The sequence below is a fragment of the Pimephales promelas genome, chromosome 15 (genome assembly GCF_988280905.1).
Source record: "Pimephales promelas chromosome 15, fPimPro1.hap1.1, whole genome shotgun sequence".
NCBI lineage: Eukaryota > Metazoa > Chordata > Actinopteri > Cypriniformes > Leuciscidae > Pimephales > Pimephales promelas.
Window position 1 is genome coordinate 34,890,001 of NC_142783.1, and position 26,972 is coordinate 34,916,972.

The 26,972-nt window shown below is 38.2% G+C and overlaps 2 protein-coding genes and 1 long non-coding RNA gene across 4 annotated transcripts in view; 1 reads left to right on the forward strand and 2 right to left on the reverse strand.

Annotated features, from left to right (window-relative positions):
* LOC148973604 (uncharacterized) overlaps positions 1–26,663 on the forward strand; it is a 42,162-nt gene extending 15,499 nt beyond the window's left edge. For both annotated transcript variants that reach the window (XR_016146727.1, XR_016146728.1), the window contains exon 4: positions 25,497–26,663. This is a non-coding gene — a long non-coding RNA (uncharacterized LOC148973604). The remainder of the gene's footprint in view (positions 1–25,496) is intronic.
* LOC120473235 (cytochrome P450 1B1) lies at positions 11,243–14,130 on the reverse strand. The gene has a single exon (XM_039662960.2). It carries the CDS (start codon positions 14,056–14,058, stop codon positions 12,496–12,498), a length of 1,563 nt encoding a protein of 520 aa, XP_039518894.2. The 5' UTR covers positions 14,059–14,130; the 3' UTR covers positions 11,243–12,495.
* cyp1c1 (cytochrome P450, family 1, subfamily C, polypeptide 1) lies at positions 16,893–20,671 on the reverse strand. Its single transcript, XM_039662958.2, has one exon. It carries the CDS (start codon positions 20,489–20,491, stop codon positions 18,911–18,913), a length of 1,581 nt encoding a protein of 526 aa, XP_039518892.2. The 5' UTR covers positions 20,492–20,671; the 3' UTR covers positions 16,893–18,910.
* Positions 26,664–26,972: the final 309 nt, after the last annotated feature.

Sequence of the window (26,972 nt, forward strand, 5' to 3'; positions counted from 1 at the left end):
TATTTTCATTCGGCTTTAAAAAACAGCGCTATAGAACAGGAACAACGTTCACCGCAACAAAACACATTTGCCAGCGTTCCCGGGAGCTTTCGGGTCGGGCTTCACGACTCTGTTTATTTATACTGGCAGTGTGACCGCGCACTACCTAGGGGGTGTGGAGTAGCGCTGTGTGTGTGTGTGTGTGTGTCTTTACCCCCCAGAAACCCATTTGGATGGAGACTTGATGGGGTCTTGACTGCTGGGGAGTCAGCCAGAGTCCAGGCCTGTTTTAATGGTCTCTCCACGGAGGCACATTCCCAGCTCTGAGGACTGGAGCAGACACACCGGCTCCTGTCTCAGGGTAGGGTTTGATATGAAGGAGAGCGTCTCATTATCCAGTCTCCACACCTGCCCTCATCACGAGCTTAACCGTTTCCCGTACAGCGCTGTAACTCGTTGGAGAAATCAACTAACTAGTCGCGAATGATTCTCGAAACCCACACTCTTAGAAGAAAAGGTTCTATATAGAACCTTAAAAGGTTCTATCAGCGCTACGTATTTGGAACCCCTAAAAGGTTCTATACACTCTTAAAAAAGGGTTCCTCTGGGTTCTATATAGAAGCCTGGGGTTCCATACTTGGCCAATAGAACCTTTTACCAAAAAAATGGTTCTATATAGAACCATTTTGGAGTTCCATATATGAAGCGGGGGATGGAACCATTTCTGGTTCTAAATAGAACCATTTCTGCTAAGAGTGCATTGTCGCAAAGTATCGTTCAACCACGCTGGAGTGTTTCCCGAAAGCATCGTTAGCAAACTATAGTCGCTAGTACCGTCAGTACATGTCTGTAATTTATATTAAAAAAGTCTAGCGTTAATTGGATCTCAAACAGTTTCATTAAAAGTAGTAGAACCTGATTTTTTTATCTCATATTTGATGACGTTTGTATCATTAATTCTGTTATTTTCCTGTTTAATTCTGTGAAGCTGTGTTGACACAATCTGTATAGAGTTTAACAGAGATTTACTCGTTCATTGAGATTTTTAAAAAAATGTCTTTGTTAAAGCGACACAAGCCATGATCGAACTGACCAGCTACTAGAAGAATCATAACATTACGAACTTTAATTTGAAACAAAATCAGACAAAAATACAAAGGTACAGAACTGAGCTTAACGGCTTTAGTGAGGGAAATTGCAAAAAGCATAATTGAAAAGAAACTGTGCATTTAAAGATGTCGATTATATATATAAACAGTATGTTTTAAGTTTATTAAAAAACATGCATATGCATGTAAATATTATAGTGAGTTTGGAGAGATCGACTCGTATACGTCAATTCGGAAGTTTTCACGGGAGTGGGCGGAGCTAAAGCTAGTTTGGCACTCGACTCTGATTGGTGGAATTTTCTGCACAGCATCATGGGTAATGTAGTTTTTCACCACACGACCATCGAATAACATCCTCGTAGCTCACAGCAGGACTGTCTTTAAAGATTTATAAGTTATCGTTCAATTTTTACATCTGGAACCCGACTGTTATAAAGCTCTATTGTATAAATCACTATAGAAATAACAAAATAAAGCAGTTTGAGGCTTGAGATCTTCACCGAAACTCTAAATGAGAGTTACTTTTGAGAAGCATGAGAAGTCTCAATTTGACATTCAATATCACTGTTTCATACATCAACAATAATTCATATAAATGATTTAATTTGTGGGATGTTAGTGTTTCTGTGTGCGAGGGCTAATAATTCACAGCCCTACATCTGAACTGAAACCCCACAAATCCTTCTCAAACAATCTGTATTTTGGCAGAGATCAGATCCGAGTCTCTGCCAGATATACAGCGCTGGTCCTTTGAGTGAAATATCGCTCTCCATTTCTAAAAACATTCGCATTAGAGTAATGACGGTAGCGTTGCTATTAACTTCACATCACATCCCAGAATGAGCTATTTGAGGTTCATCTGAACCTTCTCAGTCCACGAGGAACGTTTGAAAGCGTTCGACAGCTTCTGATTACGCAACGCTTTCTGTCCGAAAGAAGAGAACTACAAATACAAGCAGCAAGTCAACAAACATCAACTCAAGGTCACACACCAGATTAAATGATCATGCACATTAAATCATCTTTATATGCAAAGTGGGCAGAAATCGACCCATGTCCGCTGGGTTTTGCTCAAGCCCCTGATCATCATTTATTATTTTGTGTTAAGAGCATGAACGTGTCAATTTATTACACACAATCGCTCTAACATTTTGCAAATCATTCAAATGCATCATTAAAAGTCACATAACATGTTTAAAATGACATTTGATATGTTTATTTCACTGTAAAAATCAAAAGTTGCTGCTTTTATTTTTAAGCGCAGTCAACTTGCACTGTAAAAAAATATTGTTGGTTTAACTTAAAACAATGAAGTAACCTGGCTGCCTTAAACATTTAAGTTCATGGAAATGGAAAAATTGAGTTAATACAATGAAGCTGATTGATTTAATCATCAGAAACGTAAAATATTATGTTATCTGAACTACATAAATTATTTAGGTTGATTTGACAAAAGAAATAATGTTGTGATTACAAATCATGGAAATATTTTTTTTTTTACAGTCAAATCAACTTAAATAACATTAAACTGACTTTCTTGTGTAACTTATATAAAAAGTTTAAAATTGCTTGACTTATTTTGATGAGTTATTGAAACACATGCTGTCATAAATTAGCTTAATGCAAATGAAACCAGACCTGAAGGATTTGCTGGACTCTTCTTAATGTACTTTACCTGCTGAAAAGGAACTTTTATTCGTGATGATGTCTCGATGAACCGTGACGCAGGAAAGCCTCGCGCTGCCGGTCGTGTCGGACGGGTGTAGGACCCGTAATGCTTTCAGGCTGTGTAAACATGTCTCGGGAACAGTGTGTTTGTTGGGTCATTCCCTTAAGCACCTTCATCCTCACGCTGTTATTCTTCACGATCCTCTCCTCCGTTTGGGATCTACAGATCTTCTGCGACCTTTCACAAGTTTCCTGGGCCTCTTCGTGACGGGTCGAGTCCTGCCGCTGCATGCGACCGGGACTGTTTGTTAAACTTGCATTTTTAGTCAATATAAAAAGTTGTCTATAATTTGACCTCTTAAACCTCATCTTTGAGACATAAGAAAACTACAAATTTGACTTGCTTTAGGTCAAGCGTTACAATAGTCATTATTTAGCTTTTCTTCGTTTCTGATGTCGCATTTCATGAAATCATGCAACATACTCTAGCTCGTCTGTGGACATCGCTCATTCCAAAGCCGCGAGTGTGTGTTTGTGACAGTAGGATGCGCTAGGCTATATTATTTACCACAGCGGTAATGGACAATTCCACTTCCAACCTGTAGGGCGACCGCAGAGGAAAAGTGACTTGGTGTTGCTTTACGCTGCCTTCACATGCTACACTCTTAGAAGAACTGGTTCTATTTAGAACCAGAAATGGTTCCATCCCCGGAAATGGTTCTATATAGAACCATTTTTTTTGGTAAAAGGTTCTATTGGCCAAGTACGGAACCCCAGGGTTCTATATAGAACCCAGAGGAACCCTTTTTTAAGAGTGTATAGAACCTTTTGGGGGTTCCAAATACGTAGCGCTGATAGAACCTTTTAAGGTTCTATATAGAACCTTTTCTTCTAAGAGTGTATCGGAAATTGACGTCGTAAATGTGAATTTGTCACGTTCAAGAGCTTTGTTGGTGGAACGACCGCAGAGAAATAGTGACTTGGTGTTGCTTTACGCTGCCTTCACATGCTACACTCTTAGAAGAACTGGTTCTATTTAGAACCAGAAATGGTTCCATCCCCGAAACTCCACAATGGTTCTATATAGAACCATTTTTTTGGGTAAAAGGTTCTATTGGCCAAGTACGGAACCCCAGGGTTCCATATAGAACCCAGAGGAACCCTTTTTTTAAGAGTGTATAGAACCTTTTGGGGGTTCCAAATACGTAGCGCTGATAGAACCTTTTAAGGTTCTATATAAAAATTTTTCTTCTAAGAGTGTATCGGAAATTGACGTTGTAAATGTGAATTTGTCACGTTCAAGAGCTTTGTTGGTGGAACGACCGCAGAGAAAAAGTGACTTGGTGTTGCTTTACACTGCCTTCACATGCTGCACTCTTAGAAGAAATGGTTCTATTTAGAACCAGAAATGGTTCCATCCCCCGCTTCATATATGGAACTCCAAAATGGTTCTATATAGAACTTTTTTTTTGGTAAAAGGTTCTATTGGCCAAGCACGGAACCCCCGGGGTTCTATATAGAACCCAGAGGAACCCTTTTTTTAAGAGTGTATAGAACCTTTTAAGGGTTCCAAATACGTAGCGCTGATAGAACCTTTTAAGGTTCTATATAAAACCTTTTCTTCTAAGAGTGTATCGGAAATTAACGTCGTAAATGTGAATTTGTCACGTTCAAGAGCTTTGTTGGTGGAACGACCGCAGAGAAAAAGTGACTTGTGTTGCTTTAAATCGCCAATGAAAGTATCAGGTAAGAACTGAATGAAGATCTCCACTGGCCCCGTCCAATGGTGCGTGTGGTCTTCGTGTTCGCCGGATCAACAGAGAAACCACATCAAAGCAGCTTAAGCTGTTATTCGGAAGATAGAGGCACATTTTCAAAGATGCTATAAAGACAAATGGGTCATGGAAAAGAAAAGAAGCCATAATTGCTGACATAAAAGAGGCCACAGTGAACATGGCATTTATTATGACGCTTTTTTTCTCCTTTGTGAAATATAAATATACTAAAATGTATTTGAAAAACATTTATTTAATGCTAAGTATACTATAAATACATTTACATATTCATGTCCTTAATATAAATTGTAATTTTAGAATTGTCTGCTAAATTGGAACCACTAATGTTGTACTTAGTGTTGAAGACCAACTAAAGATATACTTACGTTTATTTTATTGTGGAACTATTGCAAGTATTTTTTAGGTTTAAATATCTTGCCTATTCATATTATTCTTACTAATAGTGATATTAAACACATTTTAAGCTTAATATTGAGAAATGTGCAATAGTATAGTGAAATAAATGTATTGTAAATGTAGGGCAGTTTCTTAAATGTGTTGAAGTGTCTCTTATTTTTAATTTTTAATTTTACAGACCCACATGAACTCTGCACCTGCAGATCTCCATAACCTGAACGCCCATTATTAATCAAATTCGACTCGTCCCATGCACGCCCGTTGCGTGTATAATAAATATTTTGGCTGATTTTGATGCAAATGCAAGAAATGAAAAAAAATATATATATATATCTGCATATTCCGTCAGGGTTTAAATGAATCCATGTTACCGAACACACCCATTATATAATAAAATACATTCTCATTTTTATATTTTACGAGGTGGGATTGATTGTTGGATATTAATGTCAGTACTGAGACAATTCCGGGGAGTTCCCATTTGCATGTTTCCTATTCACACACACATTTAATTGGCGTGTTTTCTGTTTGTCACTTGCTGATGTAATTCTGTGGAGAGGAATTATTTTTATGTTGCATGTGAATCGAGCGATCATTCGCCAATTACTTTTCCAGATGAGCTTAACCACAATTCCAGGAACGTTCCCTGTGCTTGTGTTCCTGTTTACTGAGTGTCTCATGAATGAAAGGCTGTGGTAATGGAATCCCATTGCCTGGTTATTCCAGTTACTGTGTTTTTTGTTTTTTGGCTACAACAAATTTAGTCTAACTTTCTCGTCTACACTTTCCCTAGTTCAGTGTTTTTTTCTGGTTCTTCGGATATATTGGACAGCAATTGTTTATTGTACAAAAATAATGTCTTTACAACTTTATTAAAATTATAATGAGTTGCGTTTTCTCAGCATTGTGACGATTTATTACGACCTGCCAGTATACTTCTTCTGAATCAGTTTCTGGTTCAAAATATGGCTGAATTATAACCAATATTTCCACTTTCCATATTTACAGTTGACTGAGTGGATCAGGTGTAATTAAGTGGAGGCGGGGCTAATTTGCATATCTGAGTGACTCCTGCTTAGCATAGTCACGTTTCAACCAATATTTCTTGTGTTGCCTGACAGAAGAAGCACAAAATGGTATGTAAATGAGAAAAGCTTTATTGGGAATTCTACACAGATGTATATTGCTGACACTAGGAAGAATGCAAATATGATGCAGTAATATATGTATTTATGCATTTGGCAGACGCTTTTATTCAAAGCAACTTACACTGCATTTCAAGGCACACATTTACATTATTATCAGTTCATGCACACTGGGAATCGAACCCATGACCCTGGTGTTGCAAGCACCAACGCTGTACTGTTTGAGCTTCAGGAAAGTGTTATGAATATGATAATTGATGCCATTTAGACTTTAGCTATTTTCCATTGAGAGTATTTGGCAAAAGTGGTCAATGCAAAACCAAATGTATTTGATGTTTTTGAGCATGAGGTCATTTTACGCTGATAAATGACTGGTTTGGTTGGACACCAGTGTTGGGTGAAACTAATTACTAAGTAATTAGTTACTGTAATTTAATTACTTTTCCCTTGAAAATGTAAAGTAAGGGATTACTCTTCATTTATCTGTAATTTAATTACAGTTACTTCTGATGTAATTGAGGTAAATACTGTGTACAGATCAATCCGATCTCACAGTGATTCGTATGCATTTTATGAGTTGTCTAAATCGTACAAATTCGTATGAATTATTGTAAAATATGTATGAAAAAAGTGTGAAATGTCATGAGATCAGACATAAAACAGTAGTGGGTTTAACATCAAAATGTATTGTCTGATGCTAAAAAGTATGTTTTTATAATGTAACCTTCTCCACCTTGGTCAGTTTAAGGATAATTCATGCAATTTATAGTATTTATTTGAAAAAATTAACACAGATTCATGTCTATCCTTGTATTATTCAGCTGGTTGAGATTGATATGGCATTTTGAAAGTAATTAGTAATTAAAAGTAATTAAATACTTTTTCAGAGAGAGTAATTAGTACAGTATTCTAATTACACTGTTGAAGAGGTAATTAGTAACTAGTAATACTTTTTTAGAGTAACTTTACCCAACACTGTTGGACACAAACATTGAAATCGACAAAAGAAAAAAATGAATATCACGTTAACATCCCAGTTTGCATTTAACATTGTATTTTCAGCTGAACAGAACTAAGATCTTTTTTGAGTTGTAAACCACCACATATCAGCAGATCCAACTATATGACAGCTGTTGTTTTGTTTAAACTGTGTTGGTTTCAGGTCAGGTTCACCAGAACTAAGATAAACTCACTATCGTTGATGGCGTTCTTGACCCATTCATTGCCAATACACCGACACTGTGTGTGTGTGTGTGTGTGTGTGTATCATCAGGAATGGCTTCTGCTGTTGACGTTGGTCAAACATGTTTGCAGATCTGGATATCTATCATAATTATAAAACTGATGAGAAACCAGCATTACTGAAGCAATGTGCAGTTGGTTTATTCGTAGTCTGTGGTTTTTATTTGCCAAGCCGTCTCTCTCTCTCTCACACATAAACCCTGTTTGCTCGAGGGTCTACAGGTAAAAGATGCGTGTGAACGGACACTTTCATGCCTGTATGTTTGTTTATGAGTGTGTGTGTGTTTGTGCATTTATGGGCTCCTGCTCTCTTCTGTCAAGGAAAACATTTAAACTGAAATCTTGCCAACATTTCACCGGCTGTTTTTGCAGTGATCAACTGGATTTAGATTTTATTTTTTTTGGTGCTTCATCCACATTAATCCGGATACATTTGAAACGTATCTTTTTCTCTACATTTTTGCCTTCCATCCACACTGAGATAGCATTAAAATAACATGTATACAGATGAAACTAGAGAAATTAGAATATCTTCATTTATTTCAGTAATTTAACTAATATATATTAGACTCATTACATGCAAAGTGAGATATTTCAAGCCTTATTTGTTATAATGTTGATGATTATGGCTTAAAGTTTTCATATCTGTAAGCCATAATCATCAAAATTATAACAAATAAAGGCTTGAAATATCTCACTTTGCATGTAATGAGTCTATATAATATATTAGTTTCACCGTCGAGTTGAATTACTGAAATAAATGAGCTTTTGCAGCATATTCTCATGTGTTTCTCCTGTAGTTTAAACAGCTGTTGTTTGTCTCTGTACAGACTTCAGAAGGATGATGGTTTCATGTAACGGCGTTCCGGATCGTGTCACAGGATTAGAGCATTTGACTTTAAGTTTCAGTGAATCAAATGAACGAAATTACTCAAAAAAAAAAAGTTTCGTTCATTTTGATGAACAGGAGAGTCACGAACGCGCATCACAGAACGAGCATTTGAGCTTATAAAACTTAAACTTTGTTATTTATTTATTAAACGAGCGATCGTTTCGCTTGATAAGACCCTTATTTATCGTCTGGTGTCGTTTAAAGCCCTTTGAACAGTTTGCACTGAAACTCTCACTTGGACCTTGAACCGTTTGGTCCCCATTGAAGTCCATTATATGGAGAAAATCCTGGAATGTTTTCATCAAAAACCGACTGAAGAAAGAAAGACATGGACATCTTGGACGACATGGGGGCGAGTAAATTATCAGCAAAAGCACCAGTTATGATCTAATGTTCACTCTTGCACCATCTCTGCTTGGTTTGACTGTATATATGTGTACTTTGGCTTTCTAAATCAGGCAAATTCAGTGTTCATTTCCCAGAAAGCTGGTTTATCTGCCTCCCGCAGCTGCGATGTAATCGGCACTACAGCACATCTATCTATTAAGTTGTCAGACTCATTGGCTAAAATCTCTTGGACTTCACTTCAGGTCCGAAAGCCACTTCCCGTGGGGATTGCCTCACCATCTGTAACGGAGACCGAGTGATTTAGGGCAACATGAACGTGTGATAATTCTCAGCACAGAAGTGTTGAGTCACTGCGTTCTGGCAGCGCGTTCCTGCTGTTTTTGGCAAGCGTTTGCGTGACTGGCGTTGGTTCGCACCACCAAAGATGACTTCCAGGCCTGTCATATGATGCCTTAGAGTTCTCCTAAGGATGTTCCTACTTATGAGTTCAGATAGTTTAATTAACGACGATTGCAGGGTTTTGGACGGATTATTCTGGATGTGGTGGTACGTTTCGTGTTTCTAGCATGCATTTCTGTATTTTATCACTCTTGTGCAGTCAGAGAATGATGGGACACAAAGTTTTGTGTCTAAATAAGCAGATGTGTTGTTTGATTAATGGTTTTACAGTGTTTTCAGTGTCCAAAACACGTCACTAATGATAGATTCATGTCACTTCTGGGAGTAAAGTCAATCTCATGCAACTTGTCAAATGTCACATTTAACCCCAAAACATTATTTACATCATTATAGTAAATGTTGAACTGCCTCTGGTTTAGATAATAAGCACTTTAATGCATTTCTTTTCTTCTAAATTGCACATACACAATGGACAATCATATGGATGATTGTTTCCGCCATTGAATAAAAAAGTAAATAAAAAGGTAATTGCGAATCTTTTTCTTGCAATGGCGAGTTTATAACTTGCAGTTATGAGGAAAAAAGTCAGTATTGCAAGATATAAACTTGCAATTGCAAGAAATAAGTTGAAATTACCTTCTTTATTTTTTATTTTGTGGTGGAAACAAGATACCAGATGCAAGCTTGTTTTTTCGCCATGGAATTAAAAATAATAATAATAAAATACTTATTTCTTGCATTTGCAAAGTTTATATCTTGCATTTTTTTAAATATTAAAAAATATATAAACTACTATATAAAATATATATTTTAAAAAATATATATAAACTTACAATTGTTAGAGAAAAAAAGTTAGAATTGTGAGTTCTCAGATATTAATTTTGATTAATACATTATTGAAATCAAAGGTTGTATTAACATTAGTTAATGAACAAACAATGAACAGCTGTATTTTTATTAACTAACATGAACAAAGATTAATAAATACTGTAACTCATTGTTAGTTCATGCAGTCTAAACAATGCTGGGTTGTTTCAACCCAAATTTGGGTCAAATATGGACAAACTCAAATGTTGGGTTAAAATTGTAATTAAAACAAAATGTACGGTTGAAAGTGAAAGTTGAAGTTGGGTTAACATTTTAAAGGACATTTTTAACCCAACATTTGTGTTTGTCCATATTTGACCCAAAATATGGGTTGAAACAACCCAGCATTTTTTAGAGTGCTAATTAATGCAATAACTAATGTGTAAAGTGTTACCATTTTAAGGTGAAATAAAGAATGATTTCAATCATTTCAATAATCTGTTTGCATTAATAGATTTTTACCTAAATCTGATTTTGTAAATCCAGATGTGGACTTGTGCACTTTCTGTAAAGCTGCTTTGAGATGATGAGATGTTTCCGTGAGATGGTCAGGACATCTGATGGCACACGTTGTGTTTGGGAGAGATGGTGAGGCCATGAAGGGGCGAGTGTGTTTCAGCGGGGAGGTTTATCAGAAAGACATGTCCCGTGTGAGTGCGATTGCGTGTGTGGTTGGCAGTAAATCAGGGGCATGTATGTGGTTCCCTGCATGGCCCAGAACAGCCCTGGCCTCGCTCCAGAACGCTGCGGTGTCAGGACCGGAAGAGAGAGAGGAAAGCAGTGTGTGTGTGTCTGCTATGAATTACCCAGTGTAAATGTAAGACTCCCCCTGAGACTCCGCTTCGCACGGTCATGCATGCGGTTATGATGCTTTTGGACGCTATACGGAAAAGTAAATTAGCAAATGCATTTCGACTTCTAATTTGCATGCTCTACAAACTGTGTTTTATTAATATGTGTGTTGTTGTAAGAACGGCAGACTACCATTTCTGGCAAAGGATGACTGGTTTGGAGCATGAATGGAAATATTCAATGGAATGAAATACACAATGTTAGAGTCAACAGAGCATTTTATTTACATTGATAAAAAAACATTTATAAATTTATGGGAGAAAAGAAATGCAGCATTTTTTGATCAAAGTTACAGGTTCATGATTTTAACTTTAAATCCATATTAAACATGGCTTTTTTGTTTTACCGTTGTATATTTGGTAAAACAATACGATTTGATAGCTCTTTTAATACGTATATATGTACATACACACACATTTGCTTTTTTTGTGGCTTGAAAAAAATACTTGAATACACTAAAAATTGCTGGGTTGTTTTAACCCAATTTTGGGTCAAATATGGGCAAACCCAGCTATTGGGTTAAATTTTTTAATGACATTTTTAACCCAACGTTTGGATTTGACCCAAAGGTTTTTTTTTTTCCGTTTTTTTTTTCATTTTTAGAGTGTACATTTGTGTAGTTTTTAATGTTTAAAAGTGTTTTGAATGGTAGAGTTTTATTGCACAAACATTGAAGAACTATAAAACCGTGATGTTTTATTTTCAAAACATTTAGATTGAATCATACTATTACACTTACAAATGCTATGTTGTTTCAACACAAATTTCAGTCAAATATGGGCTAACCCAAATGCTATATTACACAAAAAAATGCTGGGTTATTTTAACCCAATTTTGGGTAAAATATGGACAAACTCAAACATTGGGTTACATTTTTTAATGACAGTTTTAACCCAACGTTTGGATTTGTCCATATTTTTTGTGTATATTTGTGTAGTTTTTAATGTTCAAAAGTGTTTTCAATGGTAGAGTTTTAGTGCACAAACATTGAAGAACTATAAAACCGTGATGTTTTACTTTCAAAACATTTAGATTGAATCCTACTATTACACTAACAAATGCTATGTTGTTTCAACACAAATTTCTGTCAAATATGGGCTAACCCAAATGTTGGGTTAAAAATATAATTTTTAAAATATGGACAAACTCAAACATTGGGTTAACATTTTGTAATGACAATTTTAACCCAACGTTTGGATTTGACCCAAAGGTTTGTTGTTGTTTTTTTTAGAGTGTACATTTGTGTAGTTTTTAATGTTTAAAAGTGTTTTCAATGGTAGAGTTTTAGTGCACAAACACTGAAGAACTATAAAAACCCTGATGTTTTACTTTCAAAACATTTAGATCATACACTCTAAAAAATGCTGGGTTATTTTAACCAAATTTTGGGTCAAATATGGACAAACCCAATTGTTCAATTAAAAAATGCAATTTATAAATTTAACCCAACAGCTGGGTTTGTCCATATTTGACCCAAAATTGGGTTAAAATAACCCAGCATTTTTTACAGTGTACTATTACACAAATAAATGCTGGGTTGTTTTAACCCAATTTTGGGTCAAATATAGACATGTGACATTTTTTAATGACATTTGTAACCCAACGTTTGGATTTGTCCATATTTGACCCAAAATTGGGTTAAAACAACCCAGCGGTTTTTTTTTTTAGAGATTTTCTACAATCTTTTTTTAAGTATAAAAGTTAGCTGTATTTACAATCTAAAATTGCTTTTAGAACATGAAGCACAAACCTGATTCATACCGTATTACATCAGAGACACACACACACACACACACACTCATTTACGCTCCACTGAATGCGCTTCCTCTGGATCTGGCAGAGATTTTATAATCAAACGGCTTCAGTGTTAAACCATAGGAGCAGTTCAGACTCAAGTCCTGCGAGGGGTCGCTGGTGAAAGTCAGTCGGTGGAGCAACATGGCCGCGATCAGGAACACCTCCACTTTGGCGATCTGATCCCCAATGCATCTTCTCTTCCCGATGGAGAAGATCATCACGCTGTTGGTCAGGTCTTTATCCAGCGCTCCGCTCTCGTCCAGGAACCTCGACGGGTCGAAGATGTGCGGATCGCTCCACTTCTGAGGGTCGTGGTTGACGGACCACTGGTTGATGAACACCACGGTGTCTTTGGGGATGTGGAGGCCTTCGATGGAGACGTCTGAGGTGGTGGAGTGCGGGATGGTGACGGGGACGAAGCTCGTGAAGCGCATGGTTTCGTAGATGAACGCGTCCAGGTACGCGAGGCTGCTCCGGTCTTCAATCGAAGGCAGTCGATCACGACCCACTACTTTATCGATCTGCTCTTGAAGCTTGCTTTGGATCGACGGGTGTTTGACCAGTAGAAGAAGCATCCAGTTCAAGGCGGTGGAAACCGTGTCCAGTCCGGCTCCGATGAGATCCGAAACCGTTCCTTCAGTGTGAGCTTCGCTCAAACCCGTGTCCGCGTGATCGATCACGCCAATGAACGCGTCGCTCATGTCTCTCGTGATCTCAGGATCGTAGCTTTCCCGGTGCTCCACCACTTTCCCTTTCACAAACGCGAAGAAGTCGTTGTTGAGGGTTTTGAAGCTCTGAAACACACTCCTGACTGGGTTTGGGAACGCCTGCAACCACGGCATCACGTCCACGAGACTTCCGGCTCCGACGGTTTCTCCAAACTTGCTCACTTTCCCCAAAAGAGTCCTGAACTCTTGGTCGTCGTGACCGTAGCGTTTCCCGAAGCAGAGGGCGCAGATGACGTTAGCCGCCGCGACCGTGAGCTCGTGAGACGGATTGAAGTATCGCTGGTTTGAGCTCAAGCTCAGGAACGTTTCGATCATGTCCTCGGCCTCCGCGGCGATGTGCTTCTCGAAGGACTTTTTCGTTTGGCTGTTCGCCGAAGAAAAGGCACGAATGGTGGACTGCGCGATCTTACGGTGCGTCTTCCACTGTTTGCTGTAACTCGTGAACGTCATGCTAGTCCCGCCCGAAACCGACTGGAAGGACACGAAATTAGGCCGTCCGGCGAACTCAATGCTGTGTTGAAGCAACGCCTCCCGTATCGCCACGTCTCCGTTCAGGACCACGGTGTCGCTGCTTCCCAGTCGGATCTGGTACACGTTCCCGTACTTCTTGGCCAGCTTTGAGAAGGTGATGTGGGGCATTTGTCCGAGCTGCATGGCGTTGCCCACTAAAGGCCAGGCGAACGGCCCGGGAAGCCTCTTCTTAAACGCGAGATTCCTGACCCAAAAACAAGCCTCCAGACAGCAGAGGAAGACGAACGATGCGACGAGGGCCGGTTGGATTTGTCCGCTCCATTCCTTAAGGACACCCTTCATCCCGAACTCTGTGTCTGACGGCGCCATGATACTCCCAAACTATATTAGCAGCTCTCCATCTTTAGAGAATCTGAGAGGAGCTGCGATGTCTTTCCAGAGATGAGCAAATTAGAAGAATGCAGATTTGAGTCTTGGCACTGTTATATATCTCTGGAGGAGGAGGAGTTCGGGCCACAGGTTTGTTTTCTTTCTTCCCCCGACTCTCTCGGACTCTCCACCCATTACACCCAGAGTCAAACGCCTGGACACACACGGACTCCCAACATATACAGATGTCGCATATCATACCAGCCAATCTCACTTCATTTATAAACCCTAGCTTGAGAATTGATTTAAAAATTGTCGTTGAACTTTATTTGGGGTACTACTTGTGGTCATTTCATGTGTTTTAATGTCAATATTGATAAGAAGGGAATGAACTTTGAATAATATTAACCTTTAAATGCAAGATATTTAAAGTGTACCCGAAGTATTCTTGCAATAGTTCCACTTTAGCACAATCTTTAGTTGGACTTCCGCACTATTAAAGTACAAAATTAGCTGTTCCAATTTAAGTATGGCAGTTTAATATACTAAAAGTAGAATTACAGGGTATTTTTATTCAGTACATAAATATGCAAATGTATTAGTAGTATACTTTAAATAAATGTATTTCAAGTATATTTATTGTTCACTATTTAGCAAGGCAAGGCGAGTTTATTTATATAGCACATTTCATACACAGTGGCAATTCAAAGTGCTTTACATGGAAGAAATTAAAATAATCAAAAGAAATCAGAATAATTAAAACAGAATAAAAAAAATCATAATAATAAAGTAAATAAAACAATTTAGAATCAAAAATAAAATGAAGTACGGTAACAGTCGGACGAACAGTGGCACAGTGCTCATTCAGTAAATGCAATCAATATAAATAGAAACAGTTAAGGGTAAAAATAAAATAAAATAAAGTAATACCCCTATCTGAGATGGAAAAGATTGAGCTGGTTTACGGTGCTACTGGGCCTCCAGCCCAGGGACTTCTTATACTTAAAACAACAATTATATATTTAAAACAACAACTGTTGACCAATGTGCTGTACATCAACATAAACACAATTAAACCGATTATCGTTGATTAGAAGCTGTTTCAAACACATCGGCCTTCAGTGTGTGTTGGACATTAGATGACATCATTTCAGGAGAGTGTGCAGGACATTAAAAATACATGTGTGAAACTGATAATACAATGCTGATTGTTTCAAAGCAGCTTCGCTTTAATAAAACGGGGAAATAATAACGTGAAAGTTGTGAAATTTATTAATTAGGAAACAAATTGAGTTTATCTGCTCTCCTGGAGATAATGGGCTGATTCTTCGGCTCGACTGAGTTCAGTGTTGCTTTGATTGACTGTCAGAGTTCATCAGTGAGACGAGTTCAGATCGTCTGTAAGAGCTGATCTGAGGACAGTCGTCATTAATCATCAGTGTTGTGTTGGATTGACTGTCGTCTATAAGAGCTGATCTGAGGACAGTGTCGTCAGTAATCATCAGTGAGACGAGTTCAGATCGTCTATAAGAGCTGATCTGAGGACAGTCGTCATTAATCATCAGTGAGACGAGTTCAGATCGTCTGTAAGAGCTGATCTGAGGACAGTCGTCATTAATCATCAGTGAGACGAGTTCAGATCGTCTGTAAGAGCTGATCTGAGGACAGTGTCGTCTGTTTTGTATTTGACAGTCACCTCTAAGAGCTGATCTGAGGACAGTCGTCATTAATCATCAGTGTTGTGTTGGATTGACTGTCATCTATAAGAGCTGATCTGAGGACAGTGTCGTCTGTGTTGTGTTTGACAGTCACCTCTAAGAGCTGATCTGAGGACAGTCGTCATTAATCATCAGTGTTGTGTTGGATTGTCATCAGTGGACGATGTTGATCGTTTCATCTCTGTGAAATTGAGGAGAATTGACTGCAAAGTTCAAACATCCACTAAATATCAGCAACACACCAATTCAAACACACGAGACTTTAAACATGATGAAGAAAAGTGAACATTGGTGAAGAGAAATGATCCTGCAGCGTGTCTGAGACACACACACACACACTTGCTTTTCTATCTAATATTGTCTAAATACATTTTGAGGCAGTCTGTGTGTGTGTGTGTGTGTGTGTTAGTGTGTGTACAAATACACACTTGACAGAGTAAGAGAATTGCATATATTCATGCTAATTGGACGTGGACCTTCATTTAATGATGTATATTTTTTAAGAGATATTTTTTATTTGTCTTGTTGTAAAGGACTGAACTGAATAAAACCATAAACCAAAAAAAGCTTCTTCTATTTTCCTGAATATTGTCTACGTAGTAAAAGACTTACAGTAAATCCGTAAGTCTGCTCTAATTGCTGGGATTTCGTTTTGATGGGAATCCGTGATCCGAGATGCCAGCCGAATGCCAGCCGAATGCCAGCGAAATCGAGTCTCTAGAGGATTTCAGTCTGAAACTCGTGAACATTTGAGGGTTTTTAATGCTTCAGACAAAGAACAGATCCAAACAATGGAGTTAAATATGAACCAAAGCAGAGCGGGCTGCAGTTACAGTAATGACTGTTATATAAATTTAATAAGATAATTTGGTTTTAAAGATGTGGTTTTACAGAAATATCTCAGAAACTGAATGTAAACAGAAATATTGGCCAATAAGGAAATACAGAGACATTATGCATAAGTGAAGACAGATGCAGACAGTTCATATAATAAAACTGTCATTTACATGCGTCTGTATGCATGATTTATGTTTGTACTTGCATGTGTGTGTGAATGTATTCTCTTGTGAAATGTGAATGTTTTGAGCATCATAACAGAAAGAGACCGAGTGCATCTTCACAGGTGATAAAACAGCACTTTACTTATTCCACTCGTATAGCTTATTTTCCAATAGTACAAAGAAAACAATACCTGGACATTGTAGTTTTTCCTCAAAAAGCTGCTTTCCTGAACTCATGCACTTCAGTTACAGAGCTTACAAACATTCAGTGTGAACACGAACAGTTACCTCGATATATGCACTGATATATGCTCCTGTTTTTTACATGATTATTTGTGCATGTGAGAGAGAACCTTCAAAATGACATAATGAGGAAGTCTTGCATTGGTGAAATGCTGAGCAACGTCAAGATTTGCAATTTCAGCCCTTTTGAGAATCTCAATGATAAATTGCTGTGCATTTTATAGAGAATATAACTTATAGAAACAGTATAAAATAAATGCTTAAATGCCTAATAATTAAAATACCTGAAGTACACAATCACATCGCTATACAGTTTTATGCAAGCATAATTAAATGCACTGCTATGCCAAATCTGAGGTTCATAACAGCTGCGATTAATGACTCATGCAAACAATTGCATAACATTACATAATAACTGATGTGTCTACAGTCTTCGTATTTGACCATAAACATCTTATATTGTGATCTGCAAAACATTCTTTTGAAGCATTGATGATTTATATAAACATAAAAACATTGCACTCTAAACAATGCTGGGTTGTTTCAACCCCAATTTGGGTCAAACATGGACAAACCCAAATGTTGGGTTAAAAATGTCATTTCAACTTTCAACTGTAATTTTTTTTATTGCAGTTTAACCCAACATTTGGGTTAGTCCATATTTGACCCACATTAAATATTGTGTTGTTTTAACCCAATTTTGGGTCAAATATGGAAAAACTCAAACATTTGGGTCAAAAATGTAACCCAATGGCAAGGTTTGTCCATATTTGACCCAAAATTGGGTTAAAACAACCCAGCATTTTTTCGAGGGTGGTAACACTTCACAATAGGTTTTCATTAGTTGATGCATGAACTAGCGACGAGCAATGCATTTCTTACAGTGATGTTAGTTAATAAAAATACAGCTCATGTTAGTGCATTATCTAATGTTAACGTAATTTGAATAATGTATGCTGGGTTGTTTTAACCCAACTTTGGGTCAAATATGGACAAACCCGAACGTTGGTTTAAAGATTTAATTAAAAAATTTAACCCAATTAATGGGTTTGTCCATATTTGACCCAAAATTGGGTTAAAACAACCCAGCATTTTTTCGAGTGTGGTAACGCTTCACAATAGGTTTTCATTAGTTGATGCATGAATAACGAAGAGCAATGCATTGCTTACAGTGATGTTAGTTAATAAAAACACAGCTCATGTTAGTGCATTATCTAATGTTAACGTGATTTGAATAATGTACACTGGGTTGTTTTAACCCAACTTTGGGTCAAATACGGACAAAACCCATTACTTGGGTAAAAATTTTTAATTAAATTTTTAACCCAACGTTTGAGTTTGTCCAGATTTGACCCAAAATTGGGTTAAAACAACCCAGCATTTTTTCGAGTGTGGTAACGCTTCACAATAGGTTTTCATTAGTTGAGGCATGAACTAACGACGAGCAATGCATTGCTTACAGTGATGTTAGTTAATAAAAACACAGCTCATGTTAGTGCATTATCTAATGTTAACTTGATTTGAATAATGTACACTGGGTTGTTTTAACCCAACTTTGGGTCAAATATAGACAAACCCATTAATTGGGTTACATTTTTTAATTAAACCTTTAACCCAACGTTCGGGTTTGTCCATATCTGACCGAAAGTTGGGTTAAAACAACCCAGCATTTTTAAAGTGTATTTATTAGTATAGTAAGAGCTGAAATTAATATTATTGAACCTCATTGTAAAGTGTTGCTGATTTGAAGAACGGTGTAAATATTCATTAAATATTAAATATGCAATTATTAGACAGGATTCAGTGCAGCTTTCTGTTATGTGGAATACGTTTGCATTATGTTTAGTCCTTTCTGGCCTTTAGTCACAGGATCGAGCGTGTCGTTCGCACTCACGCCGGCGAAACCAAGCCGAAGAGTTTTCCCCTGAGCTTCGCTGAGACGGTGTAATGCAGCGGCTTCAGTGTCAGACCGTACGAGCAGTCCATGGACAGATCCTGAGACGGGTTTTTCTCAAACCAGCACTGGTGCAACAAGATCGCCGAGAACAGGAACACCTCCACTTTGGCGATCTGATCCCCAATGCATCTTCTCTTCCCGATGGAGAAGATCATCACGCTGTTGGTCAGGTCTTTATCCAGCGCTCCGCTCTCGTCCAGGAACCTCGACGGGTCGAAGATGTGCGGATCGCTCCACTTCTGAGGGTCGTGGTTGACGGACCACTGGTTGATGAACACCACGGTGTCTTTGGGGATGTGGAGGCCTTCGATGGAGACGTCTGAGGTGGTGGAGTGCGGGATGGTGACGGGGACGAAGCTCGTGAAGCGCATGGTTTCGTAGATGAACGCGTCCAGGTACGCGAGGCTGCTCCGGTCTTCAATCGAAGGCAGTCGATCACGACCCACTACTTTATCGATCTGCTCTTGAAGCTTGCTTTGGATCGACGGGTGTTTGGCTAAAAGCAGAACGATCCATTGCATTATCGTCGACATGGTGTCCTGTCCGGCTCCGATGAGATCGGTGACCGTCGCCTCGACGAAGTCTTTGCTCAGGGTGCTGTCGTTCCCGTGTTCGATCACGCTGATGATGGCGTCGCTCATGTCACGGGTCACGTCGGGATCGTACGTGTCTCGGTGCTGGACCACTTTATCCTTCACGTAAGCGAAGAACTCTTCATTGATGATCTTGAAGTTCTGATAGACGCTTCTCACGGGGTTTGGGAACGACTGAAGCCACGGCATGACGTCCACGAGGCTCCCGGCGCCGACCGTTTCTCCGAACTTATCCACTCGTTTCAGGAGAGTCCTGAACTCGGGGTCGTCGTGGCCGTAGCGTTTCCCGAAGCACAGCGCGCAGATGACGTTGGCGGCGGCGACGGTGAACTCGTGCGCGGGATTGAAGTGCCGTCCGTCCGCGCTGAGTCTCAGGAACATCTGCACCAGATCCAACGCTTCACCCACGACGTGCTGCTCAAACGTTTTTTTGGTTTGAGTGTTCGCTAGCGAGAACGCTCTCAGAGTCGACTGAGCCACTTTACGGTGCGTCTTCCATTGTTTGCTGTAACTCGTGAACGTCAAGCTCCGCCCACCGGAAATCATCCTGAAGGACACGAAATTAGGCCGTCCGGCGAACTCAATGCTGTGTTGAAGCAACGCCTCCCGTATCGCCACGTCTCCGTTCAGAACCACGATGTCGTTGCGGCCCAGTCGGATCTGGTACACGTTCCCGTACTTCTTGGCCAGCTTTGAGAAGGTGATGTGGGGCATTTGTCCGAGCTGCATGGCGTTGCCCACTAAAGGCCAGGCGAACGGCCCGGGAAGCCTCTTCTTAAACGTGAGATTCCTGACCCACAGACAGGCCTCGAGGAAGAAGAGGATGACGAAGGACGCTATGAGAGCCGGCTGAACCTGTCCGCTCCATTCCTTCATGATGCTGCTGCTCTTCAGTCCAAACTCGGCTTCGGGCAGAGCCATTCTGATCTAATGCTCGCTTAGAAAAATCTTGTTGTCTGAAATGATTCAGTTTTCTACGCTTGCATTGCTTTCCCAGGTGAAGCGCAGTGTGTTTTCTGAGCTGGCTGCTGGGATTCATGTGTTTTATATATGTTTGCAGCACAGGGGGCCGGACCCGAGGACAGCCTCACTCCTCCCCTTTTTGGAGACTCAGACTCAGAAGCAGCGCGTGAAGTGAATCATCTCGGTTTCGTTTGCACGGAGGTATTTCTGATAATCGCGCGGGGATGCTGAGAATTCCCCGTGCAAAACTTTTTATGGTTTGTGCCAATCGCCGTATTGTAGTCGCAGTTGTCAATTCAACTCAAATAAGTGATGCAATAGTTTGCGCATCTGAACTCCGCGCGCGCGCGCTCTGGTGTGTAGTCTGGTTTCGCGCGCGCTGAAGCTGTAATCGTTATTTCTGCTCTGGTTTGCACAGGATTACGAAAATGTTATTTTAAGCTGGATGTGATCACCGACGGCATCACAGACTGCAGACTTCTCTGTTGGGGAATGTTTCATAATAAATAGACTGTGTGTGCTCTGTTTTGCAGACCCACTCTCCACATAAACCCTAAAAATGGAAAAGTATGCATGCGTGCTCGGACTATCACCAAACAGTGAAATTCCAGGTTATCCCTGGTGTGTGTGTCGCTTTATATTATATATGACTTTAGATCCGTTGTTATACCATATTATATAATTAACGAATATAAGTTTAAGGAATGGAGCTATAGCATGATATGGACAATTTAGTGTACACATTGGGTTTAAACATTTATATATACAATGCATATGCATTATAAAAAAAACTTATGATCTCATGCACAGTTATAATACATTATTCATTGAACAACTTTTAGAAAATGCATTAAACCACATGACAAACAAGGAAGGAATCTGCAAATAATATAATGCATTTTAACTTTGGTCACAGTTGTTATAATGCATCATAACTTACACTGTGAATCCTTTATATAATGCATTATAAGTAAAGGCTTTAAATAAATTGTTGCAGTAGATGATACAGATTCCATGATGCACAAACGCACACAAAATTATAATAAATTGTATTATTATTCATAATTCAGTTTAAAAAACAATCGCCGTTTAGTACAAATGTCAACATTGCGGAGCAGAGGGATAGAAATGAAGATTATAAATGCTCTGTAAGAGAATATTTGAGATTGTGCATCTGATCTCATCGAGAAGTGCGCCAGGGTCTCTTTCGGCTATTTTCCTCTCGCAATTTGAGGATAAATTTTCACATGTGTTTTGGGGTATGCAGTCATTGAGAGATTGTTTAATTGCAAGCATGCATTCGTAACATGCGAGATCCACCATCCACTTCATTCAGTGAGAAAGGACATGAAATTAAATGAAGAGGCTGCATTTGCTTTTGTACATGTTTGCACAAATTAACGTTTTATGGAAAATGGAATTGGATATTCTCTCGCTGTGCACTTGCATAATTCAGTGAAGTTCACTCAGTTGTATCCAGGCTTCAAGCTCTAGAACTGAATGTTCTTGATGTAAAAAGTTTCTCTTCCGAGTCGAGCGCCAAGTCGGAGATAAATGTTCCTCGTTTCCTCACCAGGAGGAGTTTATTTTTGCAGGATCTAATGAGTCTAATTGCAGCGCTGAAGCGTTTTAGTGTCCGAGAGACAGTAGCGTTGATTTCTGATAGCACACTTTCCTGGATGCAAACCACCTCTTCCCTGAAAAGAGAGGAAGGAGAAGCTGCCAAATACAATCAGTTCCAATCCGCCTGGATTTAGGAAACCCACTGTTTCTGCTCCCGAGGACAGAATAAACATCTTCACAGAAACAGGATTAGATTTCATCTACGCCGTCCAGGGAATAGAGAGTTATTTGCACATCGATTCGGTGTGTGTTAGCAGCACGTGTGTAACCCCTACACACACGTATGTAATCAAATAAAAATGTTTGTATATCCTTATCTTTTAACGCTTTACTTGAAGCCTTTATAATGCATTTAAATGCACCTTATGCAATCATGAATAACTGTATCCACAGTTGCATACATCATTATTATAACTTTAGAAAGTGTAGCTAATGCATTAAATGGCAAACAATCAATTTATATATATATATATATATATATATATATATATATATATATATATATATATATATATATATATATGAAGAGTTCAGATGCAAAAGCCTCTAAATGCCATTTTAAATTTTCTTCTTTAATGATGATTTTTTATCAAACTTGTATATTTAATATATATTTTAATATATATTTTTAATATAATGACTACTTATGAGAGATAAATGCAGCGTGCATTATATATATATTTAATATATATTTTATATATATATATATATATATATATATATAATGCACGCTGTAATGCATTTATCTCTCATAAGTAGTCATTATAACATACTTTTGTGATAATTAAAGACTTCCAGTATAAGTTTTACACATTAACACATTAACTAAATCTTAAAAAGTAAGGGAAATTGTCCTCATAATGACATTTTAACATATGGGTTTTAATATTTTGATTGATTAAGCAGCAACCACAAAAGCTTTTAAGTAGGGCTGTGCAAAAATTAACTGCGATTAATCATATCCAAAATAAAAGTCTGTGTTTACATAATATATTTGTGTGTGCTGTATATATAAATACACACACATGCATGTATATATTTAACAAAATGTGTTATTCATATATAAAATATTTATATTTATATAATATAGATTATGTATTTATATATATATATATATATATATATATATATATATACAGAATTTAAGCGCAAATAATTCTTAAATATATACATGCATGCATAGGTATTTATATATACAAAATAATTATACACAAATATACTATGTAAACACAGACTTTTATTTTGGATGCGATTAATCGCAATTAATTTTTGCACAGCCCTATTTTAAATAATATTTTAAATATATAAAATTCAAAAATCATGGCTTGGTGTAACAATATTATGATATTAGTGTGATACAGTTAATATACAAGCAGTATATAATATACACTGTATATCTACTTAAAATCAAATATATGTGAAACTGTTCTCATTGATGTTATAAATTAAACTTTAATGCATGGCTTTTAAAAGCTGAAGATTTTGATTGACTGTAATATTTGCAACATCAAAAATGAAGGATTTCTGTCAGTGTTGAATTACTGAGTAATTGTTATTTTGTCGACTCAAATATCACTCTTCCAGTGTTCAGCTCTGCCAGACTCACATCCCGTGTTTCCCTGCAGGAGAATCCCGTCAGCGTTCGCACTAATGAGAGCCAGCCTTGCTGTGTGTGTGTGTGTGTGTGTGTGTTGCGTGAGGCTGTCGTGCGATTGCTCTCTTCAGGCTGGCTGTGAAAGGCTGGCCGTGACCCCGAGAGGTCGGGAAGGTCAAGGTCTTGGCAGCCGTGAGCGTGTGGATGCGAGTCTCACGGTCTGGAGCTAATCACTGTTTACTACAATCACTTCCACTTTTCAGAGAGCTACTGTCACGCACGGCCTGAGGAGGAGGAGGAGGAGTCCAGGCACCTTCGCTAATACTGCGCTTTAACTATATAGACTGTGTCAAAGCAGCTTTACAGTGATGACAGGAGATTACAGAGACTGCAGCAGCTCTAGGAGGAGGAGGAAGAGGAAGAGAAGAGGAGGAAGAGAATGGGATTCAGGGCAAAGGGACGTGTTGAAACTGTAGGAACGTGAGCTCAGATTTGACACCAGCGCTGATCCAGAACTGAGTATATGATGCAGTGCCAGAAACACCTCACACACACTGAGAGAGAGACACACACACACACACACTCAGACACATACACACACACAGCACTGCCAAGTCACATTATGAGCACATGTGAAATGTTCAAAGCGCTCATCACTGACGAGATCATGTTATAGTAGCTGATCTCACTCTGATGTCAGATCACTAACGCCACGGTCCGCTCTGATTGGAGGAACACGTGCTTCTCAACTCTGATTGGCTGATCAGATCTCGCACCCAAAGTCAAGCCGAGGTCAGAGTAGACGGAGATTTGTGGTTTCATGTACCTGGCGAATAATGTTCCCTCAGGAAACGGCAATAATTCAATAAACTCACTGGATTTAGTCGAGGAGAGCCTGCGTTTGGGAGTCGGGGAGATTTTTCTGATGCTATTCATGCAATAAAAACAAAATGTGCACTGTAAAAAATAACCGTGATTTTAACGGTAAAATACTGTAAAAATGCTACAGTGCAAAACTGTTAATTGGTAAACAGAAAGTTTCCGTACTATACACGGTAAATAACTGTGATATAACTTTACAGTAAAATACCGTTAAATTTACAGTTTTTGAAAGTGAAAAAGAACAAATCATTGTATAATATACAGTGAAAAACCGTAAATTGACATTCCCACAATTCCCTGTGTGACGCTTCACATTTTATGTATTTTTGTTGAAATAACTATGGTCTTCATAGTTATATGAAGGTTATATTTTACATTTAATGTTGTTAAATTAATGTTTATTGCATTTTTTTTTAATTTCATGTGTGTTACCATGATGGTGCTTAATGTTTGTGTGAATGACATTGTGCAGCTTCTTGAATTAAGTATTGCGTTATACAAGTAATCACTTGTGATGAGCTGTGGTTGCTCATGTAATTCTCATCACTGCTGTAATTGTTGGTTGTCAGTGTATTACAATAATCTAAAACAGATATCAATACATCAATAAGTGGGTAAATCCACATTTTATTAGAAAATAAATTACGGTTTATTACTGTAAATTTTAAGTTACGCCTGTAAAACCATTAATGTTCCTAGCGCATTTTTAATGGTAAAGTTCTGGCAACCACAGCTGCCGTTTTTTTACCGTAAAATTTACGTTTTATTTTTTACAGTGTACATCATAAAATATAGTGCACGACAACGTCAGATTTCTGCATTTTAGGCACATGAGAGCTGATATTGTGCTCTGCTCCTCTGTAGGTGTGCTGATCTTCTGCAGTGTTTCGCGTGCGAGGATGAGCTCGCGTGAGCAGATCCCGGTCACCGGCCCGACCTCCCCTGGGAAGAGGAGGAGGAGGAGGAGGAGGAGATTACACTGAGACGGAGAAGGGAAACGTGGAGAAATGGCTTCCAGATGACCCCAGATGATTTGAGTTTGCTCAGTTGTGCCAGACGGAGTTTGACAGGAACAATTACAGCAGCAGAAGCTCTTCTCCAGGTTAATGAAGGATCACACACACACACACACATTTTGACCTGTATTATTGGGAGCTTCAGTAATAGATGTTCGTTAGGCTGGGACAGTATCGCGGGTGGTCTTGGCGGTGGTGTAGTCGTGTTTGTCCCTAATGCTGAATATCACGCTGACAAACCACAGTCATTTACATGCAATCATGTAGTTGGAGAAGCGCAATTAGAGACGAGTCCTGCTCTCATTCCACACTTCTCTGTGGGAAGAGATCTTGAGTGTGGGATACGAGTGTGCGGTCAGCGGACCGACCTCAGTGGAGTCCAGGCGGTGAGTTCCTCCTGTTCACGATCCTGTTTACAGCCCATAAATCTGCAGCGTGTGTGTGTGTGTGTGTGACCCAATGTGGCGGGACAGTAATCCAGACGCTCTGAACACAAAATCACCATGGAAAACTCTTGTAGACCAGACAATCATACTTTAATATCATAATTATGCTAAGTTTTAAAACGATAATATGACAATAAGTTCTCAAAGTTACTATTATATGCTCATATTAAGACTTTTTAATTTCATAATTATGACTAGACTATGTTATTATATAGCCTTAATCTCATCAATCCAACTTTTTGACACACCTGACAAAAAGTCCTGATATGTCCTAATTTTGACTTTTTAATGTCATAGTTCTGATTTAGTATGGCCTAATTTCGGCTTTTCGTCTCACAAATGACTTATTTTGTCATAATTTCGGCCTTTTATCACATAAATGTGTGTTTGTCATAATTTTGACTTTTTATGTCATAAATTTCTTAGTTTGTCATAATTTCAACATTTTATCTCATAAAAATTCGTAGTTTGTCATAAATGTCAACTTTTAACGTAATATCTTTGTCATAATTTCAACATTTTATCTCATAAATATCTTAATTTGTCAAAATTTCAACTTTTTATCTCATAAAAATTCGTAGTTTGTCATAAATGTCAACTTTTAACGTAATATCTTTGTCATAATTTCAACATTTTATCTCATAAATATCTTCATTTGTCAAAATTTCAACTTTTTATCTCATAAAAATTCGTAGTTTGTCATAAATGTCAACTTTTTATGTAATATCTTTGTCATAATTTCAACTTTTTATGTCATAAATATCTTAATTTGTCATAATTTAAACTTTGTATCACGTAAATGTCTTAGTTTGTCATAATGTCAACATTTTATCTCATAATATCTTAATTTGTCAAAAATTCAACTTTTTATCTCATAA